The sequence below is a fragment of the Galleria mellonella genome, unplaced genomic scaffold, assembly GCF_026898425.1.
Source record: "Galleria mellonella isolate WM207_F2 unplaced genomic scaffold, CSIRO_AGI_GalMel_v1 utg312, whole genome shotgun sequence".
Taxonomy (NCBI): domain Eukaryota; kingdom Metazoa; phylum Arthropoda; class Insecta; order Lepidoptera; family Pyralidae; genus Galleria; species Galleria mellonella.
Window position 1 is genome coordinate 8295628 of NW_026442074.1, and position 18794 is coordinate 8314421.

The 18794-nt window shown below is 33.5% G+C and overlaps 1 protein-coding gene across 1 annotated transcript; it reads right to left on the reverse strand.

The window, feature by feature from the left end:
* Positions 1-688: 688 nt before the first annotated feature.
* Positions 689-18008, reverse strand: LOC113514009 (serine protease gd-like). Its single transcript, XM_052895910.1, has 9 exons — positions 17712-18008; positions 7436-7598; positions 5988-6194; positions 4596-4986; positions 3849-4072; positions 3329-3490; positions 2494-2609; positions 1746-1890; positions 689-1083 (listed from the first exon to the last, which is right to left on the reverse strand). Exons 1-9 carry the CDS (start codon positions 17907-17909, stop codon positions 878-880), a joined length of 1812 nt encoding a protein of 603 aa, XP_052751870.1. The 5' UTR covers positions 17910-18008; the 3' UTR covers positions 689-877.
* Between the last annotated feature and the right edge of the window lie 786 nt (positions 18009-18794).

Genomic DNA, 18794 nt, shown 5'->3' on the forward strand with positions numbered 1-18794 from the left:
CTTTATACGATTCAGCAGTTTAGCCGTAAAAGCGTAACAAACAAACAAATTCGCTTTTACTTTTATTACTTAAGGATGTATATTAGAGCGAGATAAACAAACGAGGTTGTTCTTGTTCATGTAAACATATACGCTCGAAAGTTTCGAGTCTAAATGGATTTTGGTGAAAAAAATATTCTATGATCATAAAGTAGCTCAGTTTAGTGTCGGTGTTACATTAGTGTTACGTTAGGATTTTAGTGATTTTAGGATACTAGATTCTTAAATGATAATTAGACAATAAATAAAAAAAAACGGGTTTTATTTAATTTATATTATAATTTAAATACATGTACCTAACATTTGTATAAAAGTACCTACATTATATATAAATTGAAATGGCAGGTGGCATTGCAATTCAAGATGCCCAACGTGCTAAGATTCACAAGATTTCAATCAATATCATCAAAATTCAAGAAGAACATTCAGTACTTAATAATTGGTCTAGAAATATTATTGATTTTTTATTACTGCACTTCACTTACTTTATGCTGTAGTAATATATTGCTTCCTTATTTGAATAAAGTAGTGGTCACGTCGTAAACCTCTATTGGTAAATAAAAGGTTTCTTAAATGTCGTTGTATAGTAATAATATAAATAATATAATATAATATTTACATATTTTTTAAATGACTATTATTAAGGGTGTTTAAGAAAGAGACAGAATTTGTTTTATTTCCACCACATACGTTTGATTAAAATAATGGATTGTAAAACATTATTATGATGAAAATAAAAAACTTATTATTCACCAGAACATTTCAACGTTGCGTTCTTAGCAGGATGGGCCCTTAACACACAATTCTTAAATCGAATAATACTAATAACAATATGCCGTTATTTTGCCATAACGTTCTTTATCCATTTGAGGTATTGAGCGGCGTCGGTAAAAACAATATATTCGTTCAGGTTGCACGTATTGTCGCCGTTTTCAGGTCGCAGAGACAAGGAGACTATACCGCGGACACGCCACCGTCCACTGTCTAGAAGGTAGAGGCCACCGCCCGAGTCTCCTAAGCATGGGCCAGCACCGTTGCGGTCTCCTAAGAAAGAAAGTAATTACGAATGAATTAGTAGGTATTTAGAAAAAATGCATGACTTTTATATATACTTTTTGCATAGGAATAAATAAAGGAATAATAACTGTTTATTTGTTACGCTTGCCTTTCATAGTTCACCCACCTTAGTTTATTAATTCATTATTGGCATGTAATGATCACGCGGTTTAAGAGGCGTTTTCTTTCTCAAATACTTAGGATAGTGGAATGGGCTAAAGATGCTGATAGATAGTAGACTTACTCTAAAAAATAGATCAAGGATAGTATCTACACTCTAGAAAATACACCAATATTTTCTTAAAAAAATATTATTGTGTTTTGAGGAACTCTTCAAAATGGTATAATAAGATTTTTTAAATGTCAGCAATAAGCACATGACTTTTCTCGTAGCTTCTATAATCGTAGGTATACCATTAGACGGGCCGTAAGTTTGTTTGCTACATTTGTAGGAATAACTAATATTATAAATAGGAAAATGAGTTTGTTTATTTGTTACTTCTTATTTTTACAGTCCACTGTTTTGTCATTTTATCGTTCAACCCTACTCTTATCCTCTTTTACTGGTAAAAGGCTTTTACTCAAAGCCTAACAAGTTGGTACTTTATGCCGAATCTCCCTGTGCAGAGTATAAAACATAGTTTACCTACCCGCACATAAAGTGTTCGCCGATGTAAGTTTATGGAAATCCGGTTTGCTGGCACGGCAAGTAGCAGTGCTCACAATAGGAATCCTCACCATACGAGGTTCGCCGTGTCCACCTGGACCCAATTCGTTTGTTCCCCAGCCTGCAACCTTCGAACAAGTTTAACCAGCTAATTAGAATAGAATACCACGATTAAATAAAGGAAAATCAACTTTGATCAGTAGTGAGATGCAAAAAAGATTTAAAAGTTTTAAATTTACTTTTTTTTCATGAGTTTTAAATATTTTCATGACGTCCTCTCTTCGTCCACGAATGAGACTCGTGTTCCTGCCACAAAACAGCTGCACTTGCATGGTTGTATTTCATTTTGATGGGTGAGATATGGCAATTAAATTTCAGGGCATGAAGCACCTGTCCTAAGGAATGACAATGATCAATAACGCATAAATATTATTTTGCTCATGCCCAAGTGATTACTTGCTCTGTGCTGATGTCTATAACAGCCACTGATTTGCATCAAGTGGGCCGTAGGCTTGTTTATCATTCCAAGTTGTATAAAAACATTACTGGTAGAATCTTAACGAAATTTGAATAACAATGAATTAGAATCTGCATCAACGGACAGAATAAATTTTTATGTATAATATTCATTTAGAAAATGAATAAATTCGACATAAAAACGTTTGTGAAGAGTGTTGAGCTTGCATAAAAAGCTTATTTGGCAAAGATCATATTTAGCAAAGATTACTTACAACTCCCGAAGCTCCAACGACACGACTGAGGTCCGTATTGCCACTCCACAAGCACGCCGGCCTAATGTACGTACTGAATTCGACATTTCTTTCGAGCGTGAATACAGATATGTCATCTGTAAATCAAATACTTAATAACTACCACTACATACAAACCGAGCTTATAAAGGGGTAGAGGACAGAAGGGGAAAAATGTTGGGACGCTTGATACGACACGACGAACTTATGAACATTATAATAGAAGGTAAGATAGAAGGAAGGAGGGGGAGAGGGAGATCGAGACATAGTTACATCAGGCAGATCAAGGAAGGAGTTGGTGTCGTGTCGTATCAAGAGGTGAAGAGACTCGCTGAAAATTGTAGTGAGTGACAAGAGCTCCACTGACAAGAGCGCTGCTCTTAAATAGGATAGATAGATAGATAGAGCATACCACATCAAGCCAAAACTCAACAACAGATTTAAAAAATTTGAACAACTTTCCTCACGAAATAGCGTCAAAATCGATAATATCTTTTGAATTATTTTTTCTAATTATGCGATCATTTATTTAGTTCAAAATGTTTAAAAATTATTTTGATTTTATTTGATTGGCTTGGATGAATTTAGTAATAGAATTTAGTAAACCTAATTATACCTCAAAATTGAAAACAGGAGAAAAAAGTAAGCTAAGGATATTTCCTCTTCCATTCATTTAATTCATTTATTAATCGTTAGGGAAAGTTAAAGTAAGTTAGGGAAAGTCTTTTTTTTGTCAATTGTGAAAGTTGTTTTTGTTTCGTTTGATATTTTACTAAATCTCTAATGATTTGTATTTATAGCGTTATATTCCACTTACTGGCTAGAGTAGATACATTGTAAGACTCATGGATGTATGCAGCTTCAAGGGTTCGGGTGACGGTCACGTCATCACCCCAGTCCTCCAAATTGTAAACGCCTACTTTAACCACAATATCTTTGATTGAAGTGTAACTGTTCTTCTGGTGCATACAATGAGCAGCTGTAAGAGAAATTATTATTTTAAAAAGAAATTACCAAATAGTGGAGAACAAGCAATATAACTGCTTGTTTGAAAGCAAGCAATATTTAGAATGTGAATCTGCGAAACTAGTTATTTTAGAGTATATTGTTAAACATAGGTGCGTTTATGATTGAAGTTTCTTTTTTGTTTTTTTTTTGGTTATGGAGTTGTAGGTATATACTTGTTTGTGAAATAATATAATGATGTATTTTTACTTGTTTAAGATAAAAGATTTTTAAAAGTTAATTTTCATATCATATTAATAGTATTGTCTAATGAAAAACATCTAATTAGAACAATGATGAATTAAAGAAATTCCGAAAAAAATCGTATTTACCAGAAATAACATGTCGATCGGACACCAAAGTCCCCGAGCATATAAACGTGAGGCTGCCATCCTTCCTCCTGTATATAGCTACAAGCCAGGGCCAGTCACCGCGGGAGTAACTCTGCCCGTTATATATAAGGGGTAACCGCTCATTGCCACCAGCAATCTTTCCGCATTCCACTTGCGTAAATGTATTGCTGCTTGGTACTGGTATCCTTTCCGGTATTGATGGGCTGGAATAAGTTAAAAAAAAAGAAATGAGACTATAGTTTAGAGGAGATGTTGTTTATAATTAGTGAGTTATTGCTTCACGAAACATGGAGTTATAGAGAGTTTAGCTGAAATTTAAATCGTTGTTTTAAAAATTTTATTAAAAAAAAAGATTCTAACCATATTATTATTAATGACTTATGGTATGAGCTTTAGTTTTTTTTTTACACTGTAGTGCTTATATTGATTATCACTATTTAAATGAGTTGACATTTTTAAAATTAATTAAATACATATCACATATTAATATCATGACACGGCATTTGACGAATTCAGCACAGTAGGCATCTAAGAACTGTTTTTTTATAAACCACTCTTTTTCATTCTTCTTCGGAATAAGATATATTGAAAGATTCCGTTTTAGTCATTTGATTACGAGAAATAATTCCTAATAGGTAAAATTTTCTGGTACAAATTTTTTTTTTGAAAAATTAGTACATAAATGGTAAAATGAACCTTCGGAAAATTTTTAAAGCTACAACTTACAAAACGGGCGTTGGCTGTGGTGGGCGTGGTAACCTCGTGGGCTGGGTTACTTCAGGATAGTAGACATTGTAGTTCGTTTCTGGACGGATTGTTGGTGGGGTTTGTACCGGCGGTGGGTTTTGCTCATATTGTGGTAGTGGTGGCGGTGGCGCCGGCTCGTACTGTGGTCGAGATGGTGGCGGGGTCTGCTCAAATTGTAGTTGAGGTGGTGGTGGGGTTTGTTCGTATTGTGGCCGAAGATGTGGTGGGGTCTGCTCAAATTGTGGCCGAGGTGGCGGAGTCTGCTCATATTGTGGCCGATGTGGCGGAGTCTGCTCAAATAGTGGCGGAGGAGGCTCGGTCAGCTCATACAGTGGTCTTGTATTGTTTGGCATAAAACTTGCATTAATCACTGTAAAATGAAACAAAATATTATAAATAAATTATTAATAATATAAAAGCAATGCTCTTTACATATATAATACCTACCTAACTACTTTCATACTCATATTTCTTACTTTGTCTTGTAAGGGGTTTTATTGAGATAAATCTGTTTTATTCAAGACTAAAAATTGTAAAACAATTAAATTCCATTTGTAATTAAAATAATGGTGACCTTATATAAAGATTTATATGCGACCATTTATATACGACTCTAGCTGCTTGCAGCAGCTTTGTCTGTCCAAAATTAGTTATCTGGAATTTATTTATCATATTCTTCTCTTGAGAAATTCGAGAAATCCTTTTTCCATTTACCTGTGTATTTATAGATAAATCAGTACGTTTGTTACCTCTTGGCCCCTTAACAGATCGACCATTAATGTTTGGTATACACATATTTTTATTAGGTATTCCAGTCACGCGAATGAAGTCACGGGTAAAATGTAATTTAAATAAAAACTAACAGGTTTTTTTTTATAATAATTACGTTGCGGATTTCCCAAAGTGGTTTTCGTTCATTTGAATTCGTTTTAAAATTCCAGGAAAGCCTTTATTCATCTGGTCTTTAAGAGATTGAACCAAACTAAGTAAGTAAAAAACTTTATGATTAACTTTATTATTTATTTACTATAATAAAAAATCGGTGAATTTTTTTCTTTAACAGTGGACGCACAAGACGTAGTGAGCAAAGGAAATCAAATCAGTCGCCATTAAAACGGTTCCATTGTCATGTCATCATAAGAAAAAGTTTGAAAATAACCTACTCTCTGATTAAGCGAATTAATAAGTCAGATTAAAAACTTTTGGGCCTACAACGAACACATAACTATATAATACATAATAGCAATTACATACATAAAAAAGCAACAAATGCATATTGCTCATTTCTTTTCAGCTGAAACTGCAATTTAGGGCTGATTGAATCTTGGATTCGATTTTTTTTTTTAATTTAAGCGTGTTTATTTTCCTTACCAGAAGTCCAAGTTCCTCGGCGATCATCGTTTTCGTCGAATGCAATTATTGGATCAGCTCCCACTTCAGGGGAACTGGAAAATTCATATACTGAATTCGGTTTTGACCCTGGATCGAATTGGTATATGAAGTTGCCAGAATTTGGCCTTTGGAATATTATGTGCTGGAGACTGATTGTGCTTATGTACCGGTTGGGAACAACGACATCTGTAACCGAAATAGAAATAAATGTAAACGAAGAGATATAAGAATGCTGAGTCATCGTTTTATGAAAAATGACTTTTCTTATTTGAATCTATTTTTAAATAATGACTATTATGAATCGTACTGTATTAGTTTTTTTTTTTTAAATAAAGTAGCAGGTATATAGGTACTATTTATAGTCTCAAGGATGCATAGTCTTTAGAAATACTCTGAACTTGCTTTTTGTGAATTCTGCACACAAATATACATATATATCTCCATCTACGATTCTACAGTAGATATCTATCAATTAAATTTAATTAAATGGAATAAAAAATATGCTTTTTCGGAGAACTTGTTCAGGTAAGTATCTACTGCGAATTATTCTGCGAAATTGAACAAGAGATTCTTAATTTGATTGATTGTAGTTACTGTAAATTAGTGATACCTACTAATAGAACTCTATCTAACACATTTGCTGCTGCGAGAAAAATAGTATTTGTTGCCTTTTTTAATAATCTCCTTTTATTTTGATGCCCCTCATTCTTGCCACTTTAGGTATTTGCTTGGATTAATCCCCTATCCCTCTCTAATTACAATAGGATTAAAATACACTTCTAGAGTTTCAGTATCATAATAATAATAACAGTTCATTTAGTAAACATTGTTATACATACAAAAAAGGTTAATACAGAGGAAAATAATAATAAATACTGTAATGTTTACTGAAATGGTTCTTGCTCAGTGTTATGCCGCAGCCAAGGAGCTAAACGTTGATTTTCAGTGGGTCCCCTTAGGGTAGGCAATAATTTTACCTCAGTACGTAACAATTTTTTAATAGATAAAGATGAAGTGAAGCCCTCGTCTATCCAAATGTTACATAATGGCAGAGCACTAATGAAAGATTAATCAGAAATTAAGAAATTAACTACTACTACGGTTAGGTGCTCATCGACTAGTCGAAAATTCTGGCATCTACCCGTTAGTGGTGATGAAATTCAAAATTTTATTTATTTAAAAATACAATATTTTCTTTTATTTATTTTTTTATATTAAACATCTTATTACCTAATTCACAAGTACATTATTCTATAATTATTGTCTTTACAAAGTATCTATTAGTCATAATATAGTTCAACATTACTTTCGCAATTCTAATTTGTCTTTTAAAAATATCAAATATTTTCAAAATCTATTTCAATATATTAAAAATTATCTCTAATTTAGTTACAATTAGACAGTGATAGAAATATTCATTGGCCTACCTCCTGGTCCGTAACACAATAAGTTGCCATTGACTTGCAGCGAAGTGAGTCGCGGCAGTGGTGACGTCACTGGGAAGTGAATCCTGTACATGATGGGCGCGCCCCGGTTGTAATTTTGCAATATTTGACTGCTACCAATAGGCTCCAGCTTGCCCACGTAGGTCTGGAAACAATTGTATTATTTATCATTATTCATCATAATTGATATGATTTTGAGAGTGTAAATTTTAAATCAGAAGATCTGGTGTTAAAAATGAGTTTCTCGAGTCAGAATTCCGATTAGATTTCCTTTTATTTTTAAATTTATATAATAGACTTCGTTTATATTTATACGTGTTACTATTTGTATTTGAAAAGGTATAGAACCTATCTTTTTTTTTATTTTAAACTATATAATAACTACTTATATTGTGTTTATATTTAAACACCACCATCAAACTACATGGACGATGCAAAACAGATGATCAGAGGGGTTGCACCTTTCTTTTTTCATAAAACGAATAAATGAATTCAATTTTATTAAAATTGATTTCTCCATGATTTGTTAATGATTTTATAATTGAAAAGTAAGCGACTCTGTATAACCTTCTTATATGTAATTAATATAAACAAGAAAGAAAACTGGAAAACGTGATAGATACCTATCTCTAATATATTCTATATATTCTTTTTAATGGTTGATGGAATGGTAAGTCCGCCTGCGCTATTGGTGCACCAGAGAAAGATGATAGGTGACAATGAAAGTAGGTCAGTTAGCCTATCGTGACAAATTCTACTAGAATTAACCTCGATGGTTTCCAGGGGGAACCGCGTGGAGGTCGACCTGACAGGGTGGATTGCTAGCAATAGGTCAGTTAGACCCTATTACCAACAATCCTTTTCTCCCCTATTCTATATTATTATATTTTCATATATATTTTGACGGCGAGGGTCTTATTTTAAACTTAGCGTCGAACGACAGATTCTAAAATAGAATTTTGAGTGCAACAAGAAATATATATAAAAAAAATAGTAAACATTAAAAATATCTAATGACATAATAGTTGATACAAATTCCTTAATTGAATATCTACTTAGTTAGATGGATGTCATAAATATTTGTTATATTTATAATTTACTACAGGAACTTGTTTTTGTATCATTAAATAGGTCTAACTATTTAAGTATTTAGATTTACGACATGAAGATACGAGTACGTATGAGTATCAAATTTTTGAGTATACAGAAATATTTACTTAGGATTTTTGAATAATAAATACGTTTTCCAGTCGGTTGTACAACAACATTTAAAAGTATTATTTATTTAGCGGAACGCACGGTAACATTTACAACTGCAGTGTATAATAATTATTTTTAGTATGTAATAAATAAATAATAAATGTGAAAGTGAGTTTCTTTGTTTGTTTCCTTTTAAAGGCAAATTAGAGGATTAAACTAGTTCCTTATAATGAAATAAAATTGCACTCTATCACGTAGTCCCGAGGATATTGTAGGTACCGTCCCGAATTTAAATATTTATGTGGTACCGCATATTCCAAATAATGGACATTTCTGTTAAAAAAAGTCATTATCATTATTATATCAGCCATTAACTGTCCACTGCTGAACATAGGCCTCCCCCTATTGGGGCGTTTTTGCCAGTAGTTGCCACGCTTAGTAAGCTGGTTGGCAACAGCAGTTACATAAGGCTTTGGTGATGTTTAAAGAGGGACGCTGCTGCTCATCCCTCGACTCTTACGAGACCCACAGCAAAGGAAAGGAGGACCCATTCTACGCCAGCACTATATGACGGTAGGTAGAGCAAGTACTTCATAAACATTCCAGGAAAGCAAATACCTCTTAAAAAAATAATAAATTTGAAAATATCGCTCTTTTGAACTCAGTATAACCAATACTGAATAACTATTTACATAGTTTCAGGTTTATAGCCTAATGTACCACCAAAAAGCTTCCTTACTTATTTGTTTGGTCTTTAAAGATCCATGGTTTTACCGTTTAAGATGCGAAGTAACGGTATTAATGCACGTATAAGGAAAACATTAACTCCACATAAAGAAAGTACTGGGAAAAGCCCGTTGTGTTGTAGCATATGATTTATTACAATCCTTAGCTTGTTTGAAGACATTATAACTTTTTAAATTACCTGCCTATGTATGTAGGTCTTGGTATACCGTATTCATCATCATCATATCATATCAGCCTTCAACCGTCCACTGCTGAACATAAGCCTCCTCCTGGAGGGGGGGAGGTTGCCACTAGTTGCTATGCTTGGCAGGCGGATTGACAACCACAGTTAGGTTTTGGAAATGTTTTAAGACAGACGCTTTTGCCTATCCTTTGCCCTCCCTTAGTCGTCTCTTACGACAATCACTAGTGACTTATTCTATGCCAGGATCATACGGGATTAATATGTTACTATACCATATTAGAGAAACCTAATATATTATTATTGGGGGGAAAGGGATTGTTTGGTAATGGGGTCTAACGGACCCATTCCCAGAAATGCATCCTATCAGGTCGACCACCACACGGTTCCCTCTGGAAACCATCGTGCTGAATTCCATGTGTATTTATCACGATTTAATTCATTATAAAAATTGAGACACGGACAAGCATTTTATTAGGTCAAGAGCTGCTTAGCTTTAAGCGCAAACACTCTCTTTCATATTTATAAGTAAGGATGTAGCATACAAAAAACACAAATTAGACTTGTTAGCAAGCTCTTCTAAATTATCATTTTTCGTGATTCTACTGCTGAATTCGGAATGTTGTAGTATGCTGAGAAGAACACGAAACCCGTAGGCATATAGGCTTTAGTAGAAGTATACTCTACAGAATAGATATACCTAATCTATTTATGTACTTGACATATTAACTTATTTTAATATTTTAACTGCAAATTAAATATGCATTCCTATGACCCGCATGTTAGTAATCGTTTACTGTGTTTATGAAACCTTGATATAGTATGTTCTTTAATAAAACCTTTATAAATAAAAAACAGTACTGTTACCTATTTATTTTATATTATCATGTAATATAACAAAATGTGGATTTTATGTATTTGCGCAATTACAGGGAAGCTTTAGTGATAAATTAATTTATTCTCATAATATAAAGAGAAATATAAAACCAATTTCTTAAATGCCATCAATAAATGCCTCATCACATAGCACCATCCAGAGCAAAATAAAGCAAAGCTTTACCATGGGAACTGTAGAGGATTTATATACACAATAATTAATGTAAAAAATTGACAAATATAATGTAAAAAATATAAGGGCGATTCTAGATTACGTAAAAAAGTTAATATTTTTAATTTTATATCACAGATTATTCTTTGGACTGTATAGTAGGTTCGCAAGGAGTTTTAAGGAATTATATATTACTTATATGAAGAGTGACAGTTGTTATTCTGGCATTTTTAAAACATAAAATACTTCCATATCAATATAGAAGATGCTTAGACCAATATTAGTCCGATGACCGCAGAATGTTTGTGTTCAGAAATTTAGGCTCTAAAGTTATTTCTATTTAATATAAATCTCTTTAATATTATGTGTATTCCTTTACTGATGCTTTCCTGGGTGAGCATATTGGGAGACTGAAAAGCTTATCCAGTTAATGAAATAAATAAATATATTAATAAATCCAAATGTATGCAATTTACAAGATTCAAATCCGCAACAATTTAATTATGAGACAGCATGTTAAATTTTTACACCACCAAGACTGTACATAAAAATCACTTCAAGATTATGATAATAAAATGTCAATATATAATTCCTGTTTTATGTACACAGTGAGTAATACATAATGGAAGCTACATTATACCTATATTTATATACATGTGAAAAACTCACTTGCACTTTGTAAAGTACGAATAATTATAAGTAGATACATGAAAACAAAGATCTTAATGTGTTGGTTTGTTACAAAAATGTTGTATTCCGTTTCATAGTTGCGATATATTTCAGGCTTTTTCTGTGTGAATTAAGATAAAAAATATTCTATTATTCCTTCAGTGAAAGCTTGATTGAATACAAACCTCTGTTACCAATTTTTTTTTAAATCCGTTTTATCTAAGCAAGATAGAAAGTTAGCCTAGAAGGGCAAAAATGAGGTGTGGCATATTTTCCCGAAACTACGGAATAATAAAAATTATCCATTACGATGTACGATTTATATGACCAGGGAGTGAGATAAATCGTAAATATTTACTGTCTGACGAGATCAAGAGTTCAGAACCGAAGTACATGTATGTACTTAATTATTATAAAACGAACACCGAGGAAAACAAAATAATCATCACAATTTTAAAGTTCTAGCGATCACAGGACATATCAAATAAATAAAAAAAAAAAGGTAAATTGAGAACTTTTTTTAATGTCACTAAAAAAATTATGAAGTAAGAAAATCTTCGCGCATGGGACATAGAAGATATGTGTAAAGACAATAGACAAACAGATACGTATTTATGAATGTAGTTAACTTGGAAAAATCTTATTTAAATGCGGAAAATGATCTTACTAATAGTAAAGTACCTACTTAGTTGTGTAAATAAAACACATTTATAGTTACGTGACAAATGGATTGTATTTTGTTATCGATAATAGGTACTTAAGTACTCAGGTACTTCCTCGGGTCTCTGATTATCAAACTTGGATTATTTTTTTTTAAATGTCAAACAATTTGTAAAGTGGTAAACTGTTGCCTCTAAAGATAAACAGCAACATGGGCATTCCTACCCTTTATTCTCACCCTTAAACTTAATTGAATAATATGAATATACTATGATGTCACACCTAAGAGTGGAATTCGTTCCATGTCAACTCTATTACAATTTAGTTTGAATATAAAATTGCTTGTTCTAAGCAGAAAAATATTTAAACCTTAGATTAGTGCGTAGTACGTTATACTAAGTCTGGAAATACGTATATATTATACATAAATATAGTGTCGGGGAAGGGATTGTCAGTAATGAGAAAATTTGTCCCCATTTTTAATAATATACATGGCCAGTTCAACCTCTACGCTGTCCTACCTGGAAACTATCGTAACTACTAAGGAGTTTTTACCAGATATCAAAAAAGCACACAAAATTTTAAAAGCAGTAAGGATAGACAATACAATTACTCATCTATTAACTGGACACGGGGAAAATAGATCGTATTTGTATAGATTTAAACTAATTGATTCTTCAAATTGTACCTGTGATGGTGAAACTCCGCAAACTATTATGTATCTCTTTACAGAATGTACAAAATTTTCAAATAAAAGATTTAACTTTGAATTTAGCACAAACATTAATATAACAATATAACTTAAAGAATATATTTGAAGATGATTCCAGCAGCTTGCATTTAATAAAATTCGCTAAAATGATATTTAAAGTAATAGGAAAGGAGAATGGCACTAAATACATGGATTGATTACATAACATGGACTTTACTATAGTTAATGTACATAATGTAATATAATAAAAAAAAACTCAGTTACAATTTCACAGATATAAATACAAAAAGATTGGAAAGTTGTCGCCTCAAAGATAGCGACAGAAATTACTTATTTAAAAAAAAAAAAACTATCGTAACTAATTCCTGGTGAATTCTTCACGATAGGCCAATTGGCTTACATCCTCACCTATTATCCCTCAGTGGTGCCTCACTAGTGTATACCGTTAATTCAGGCAGGGCAACCGTTTCATTACCATCCATTAAAAAAAAAACCTAGTGTCTATTTAAACTTCAAATAAGCGTTTTATTAGTTTTATACAAATAAAAATAAAAAAGTAGTTTTTTGTGGAGCAAACATAAGGTACTTCTTGTTTAGAATAAATACACGAATATATATTTAGGTATGCGATATTTTTGCGACTGCATTCTTGGCGTAAATAATTTTGTACGTTGTTCTTGCGTTGTACTTTCAGTATAACCCCAAATGTGTAAGGAATATGCTACGAGTATTAATAATTACATATTTTTTAATAGGTGAAAATGGAAATAGATAATAATGGAATGGTTATCCCGGCTGCGCTATCGGATACGCAGGGACACCAGTGTGGAAATGATAGGTGATCGTGACAAATTCGACCAATTTCCTGAGAGAACTGCGTGGAGGACGACCTAATAGGGTTATTGCGGGGGGTGGGGGGGGGGGGGGAAGAATTGCTAGTAATGCAGATTGCCAGTTCCATGGTTTTTTTATGGGTGATAATGGCATGGTAACCCCGCATGCGCTCACGGTATACGCTGAACGAGTTCTATGGTTAGTATTTACCCTGTCAGGTCGACCTCCCCACGTTCCCCCCTGGAAACCATCGTGCTGAATTCCAGGTGTATTTATCACGATAGGCTAACTGACGTGCCTTTTCATTTACACTTATCGTCTCTCACTGGTACCCCGCCAGCGTATACGATTAGCGCAGGCGGGGTGACCATTCCATTATCATCTATTCATCCGTTAAAAAAATAGGGTTTTTTTTATGGGTGAAAATGGCATGGTAAGCCCGCCTGCGATAACGGAATACGCTGGCGGAGCACCAGTGAAGGGTGATAGATGAGAATGAAAACAGGCCAGTTAGCCCATCATGATGAATTCATCAGGAATTAACCATGATAGTTTCCAGGGAGAACCGCGAGGAGGTCGACCTGGTTGGGTATATTGCTAGCAATAGGATTCTCAGTCTCCATTACTAACAATCCCTTTCCCCCCAAAAAAATAGGGTTATTGCTAGTAATAGGATTTTTGGACTCTATTATCAACAATCCTTTTCCCTCCAGTGAGAGATGATAGGTGAGAATGCAGCAGGTCAGTAGGACCTACTGACCTGTAATAAATTTAACAATAGATAACCATAATGGTTTCCAGGGGGAACCGTGTGAAGATCAATCTCATAAGGTATATTGTTAACAATGGGACATCTGTCCCCTATAATATGTAAATATATGTATATCCTAGACCCCGATAATGTACCTTTTGTGACCTTATTATTAGGGGGGAAAGACTATTTCTAACTCATTTCTAACATACCCTGATGGGACGTGGTGCCCCCTGGAAATCGTCGTAGTTGAATCTTAAATTTATCACGATGGACTAACTTGGTTTCATCGGGTGCACTGTTACTAATTGGGCTTAACAAACTCATTGCTAGCAATACGATGTCTATTAGGTCGACCTCCACGCGGTTCCCCTTGGAAACTATCGTGATTGATTGATTGTTGAATTCGTCAGGATAGGCCTATCTACTTCATTCTCACTAATGCTCCACCAGGGTATGCCTTTAGAGCGGGCGGGGTTACCATTCCATTGTCATGTATTAGACCCTTTAGGAAAATTTTTAACATAACCAGCTCATTATTAATAACCCAGTCGGTGAATCGATTACATAGTAATTAACATTATTAAATTCCTACTATTGTAACTAATAGTAGCCCACGAACTAATACGTACCAGAGGGAGACTTTGTACAAAAGTCGATTGCTTGGGTACCTCTGTCCCATTCGTGTTTCAACCGTGAAGCAGTTGTGTTTGTATGGCTGTGTTTCGGTTTGAAGGGTGGGATATGGCGTGAATTTACTGGGTACAGAGGAATAACACCTGAGTCCTCAGGAACGTATGGGGGGTATCATGGACGAAATAGTATACTCTGTTATGTCCATGGTACTGCTTATGATTATAGCCTACCCTTACCACTTGCCATCAGGTGGGCCATTAGCTGGTTTGCCATTCTAAGTTGTATAAAAAAAATTTGTTAGTGGACTCTAAGACCGATAAGGAATTACAAATTGTTGTGTCAATAATAACAACTATTAGATGTCTATGTCGTATTAAAAATACAATAGAGATATATTTATGTCATATATATTGTGCATACTGTACGGAACTCTCGGCGTGTGGGTTCAACTCGCACCTGACCACTTTTTTTTAAATATAAAAAATGATACCTGCTCGTACATATTCTTTATCGAGTTTACCTAATATTATCTTTATGACAATATTTCTATAAAAAATGTATACTTTAGTGCTAATATTAATTAGATTGCGGAATACAAGGACGATAAGGAAAAACTACAAAATAAAACCAAAACAATAAATATTTATATTTATATTTATATTTAAATAAATTAATAATAATTTTATTGGAATATTTTGGTCTATATTTCTTTTTGTGGATTCAGGTGGCTCAGGACCGTTCCTTATGGCCGTCTATGGGAGAGTCTGGTGTTCTGAATGTTCCATTTATTGTTTTGTATTTCATGGGTGAAAATGAAATAGTAATTTCGCCTGTCCTATCGGTATACACTGGCGAAGCACCAGTGAGAAATGATAAGTAAAAATAAAAGCAGGTCAGTTAGCCCATCGTGAAGAATTTCACGAGAATTAACCACGATGGTTTCCTGAGTGAATCGGCGTGGAGGTGGAACTGAAAAAGTTAATTGCTAGCATAGTGCTTCATAAATGGGGCTATTAGACCATTTTACTAACAATACCTTCTCCCAATTCATTGTTAGGGCAGTGCTTCATATTTTAAATTTTTATGCATATTCCTTTAACTTAACGGTAGCTACATACGATCATTAATAATTACTGGGAAAAATGTATTAACGCACCCTATATTATGTGGGTACAAGTATGACTATGTGGAGTTTAGGGGGTTGTTTGTAAAGGCCCATTGATCTACGAGGTCCCGCTTGGAAGCCATCGTGATTGATTCCTGGTGAACTGTCCAACTGGGGGATTGGCCAACTGATCTGAATTCATAAAGACCTCGCAATTGCCCTACATTATCATATACTAAACAAAATTTTAACAAAATAAGTTCATTATTAATAACTCGGTCAGTGAATCGATTACATAGTAATTAACATTATTGAATTACTACAATTAGTTATCTAATAGATACAAACTACTAATTAAAGCTAGGTATTTTATTCAGAGAGATAATCGAAGAAGACAACTAACTCTGAATTCATGAATACCTTGCAATGGAGACGATTTTTATTTTCATAATAAACAATTTCAAACAATAACACTCAGGTTGTAGAATGAGCTCCCTGCCGAGGTTTTTCCAAGAGACTACAGCATGGGGTTCTTCAAAAGGTGGGTAAAGAGGTTTCTTCAGGGTCGCCAACGCACGCGTAATACTTCTGGTATTGCAGGTGTTCATAGGCTACGGTAATCACTTACCATCAGGTGGGCCGTATGCTTGTTTGCCACCTCAGTGGTATAAAAAAATAATAATAATCTATGGATATTTTTTGGTACCTGGTTAACTTCATACATACCTTACATTAACAACCCAATAAGTCCATCTGCCTATTATGTCACGTAGCTATAAATCATTTTGTGTGGTTTACCATTTAATTTAACAAGATATTTTATTTTATTCAGTATGTAGTTAAAACAAGAATACCAATTTATACCACTCGGAATTTCCATAGTAACACTAGTAGGTGACACACCTATAGTTTTTTATACAAATTCAAGTGCCTACAAGTTATTTTTTATATAGGTACCTAGTGTATATGAACAATACAATCTTTTCGAAGTCAGGTAAATTGAAATGAGGCTTTACCGAAAGGTTTTTCTATTTTTCTAAAAAACTTAAATCTTAACAAAATTAGTGTGTGAACCAAAACGGGATGAACTGTCGATTTAATTTCTCAGTGCCTGTACTATTTGGCGTAACTGGTAATAACATTACACTATTAATAAATTTAAGGAAAACAGAAGTTTTTTTTAGTTTTGGGTGCGTCATCGTATGGTACCCCGTCCTCACTATTTAATATGTGTGACAAGATATTTTTTGGAGCGCATATTTCATTAGTAGATCCAATCTGAACTAAAGTCGGTACATGAGAGGAAGATAGATTGCCGGTGATTGCAAAATATGCTGAATACATTTTATAATGCTAAGAAACTTAAAATTTAAACATTTTAAAATTCAGCAGTAGTAATTTAGATGGTTACCTATCTCGAATTATAATTCTATAGTGTTTCTAGTGTTATGGAGTGATTTGTTGCATTAAAAATTTTAGATTTTGCTGCACAAAAAACTACACTTTTAATTGTGACACAACACAGAATTAATACAATGTAAATCCTGTCGATAACAAAATTAATTGTAAAATTAAAGCCAGAGCTGGTGAATTACCTTCATACACACACAAAAAAATACACGCAAACTGAGAACCCCCTTTGATATTCGAGTAAAATTAATACCTAGTACTGAAAAATTAACACTAGTCGTAGTTAGGGATTTTATAACACTTACAGATGGAAGCCGTGCTGCGATAGTGAAGTTAACTCTTGTGGTCACAGATGATACTGGTCCACTGGGAGGCACCATGATCACCCCGTATATAACACCACCTTCATTTCGGTAGTCAAATATACCCGGACAAGGCGATTGGCAATTCACTAAAAATTCAAATAGTCCTAAAACAACCACACAGCAGCATAACCGTTTCATTTTTGTTGTTCTTTATTCAAACTTGTTTCTCGACCGTGGCACATCTTGGCTGGGCCAGTCCGACCATGACGGCGGCCAATGAAGGACTGACTAGATGACTATAAACATATATTTGTTAGGCATTATGTGACCCATTCAGTCTTCAGAACGGAATCTTGCGGTTTGTCCACTTAATGACTTACTCTTTCTTTGGCTCGTGGAAAGACCGCCGTAGAGTCACAGGTTGTGAGATATTGTCCAAGAAGCTGTGCTATTCATAAAAATAGTTACCTACTCGCAAAGTGTATATTAATAGTTGATTAAATTTTAATTTAACAGCAATGTGACTACTTATTTTAGAATATCTCTACAGTTCTAGTTATTTTTAAAAGTATTCTGACGCGCATTGGTCTTTATTATAATAAGTATCAAAAAATAAGTATGAGAACAAACTAATAATAAACCTGTTTCATAAAAAATAAATTAATATAATAAAAATTGGTTCACAATCAGCAAAAATATCGCGTAACAAAGAAAAATAAAACAATACCTAATTGAGAGCTTGCTGTCCACTAAAATCTTTTAAAAACCTATTTCTATTCATATAGTTGCTACTCAGTGATTTATGGTTGTTCTTATTGACAATTTGTTCAAATATTTTAAACTCTTAAGTATTTTTTAAAGATTTTAAAACAAATATATATCGCTCCGCAAAAAAATCAACTTCAATCAATAATACACACCCAGCGACGACCACGAGATATTTCGTAGATCTTAATATTTACATAGAAAACATTAGGTATATTTCAATTTAAAATACGGAAATGTGTGTATATACCTAAGTAAATTTCCCTGCGCAATAAATAATTTTTTACACTGTAAAAAAAAAAAGAAAATTACTTCAAT

Bases quoted from the DNA above. Each gene is read 5' to 3' on its own strand.
- LOC113514009 (XM_052895910.1), bottom strand. From the start codon at position 17,909: ATGAAACGGTTATGCTGCTGTGTGGTTGTTTTAGGACTATTTGAATTT. The intron at 6,195-7,435 runs GTAGGCCAATGA...TTTCGGTTACAG, and splicing joins ATTGTGTTACGGACCAGGAG to ATGTCGTTGTTCCCAACCGG. The intron at 3,491-3,848 runs GTAAATACGATT...TTTCTCTTACAG, and splicing joins CGATCGACATGTTATTTCTG to CTGCTCATTGTATGCACCAG.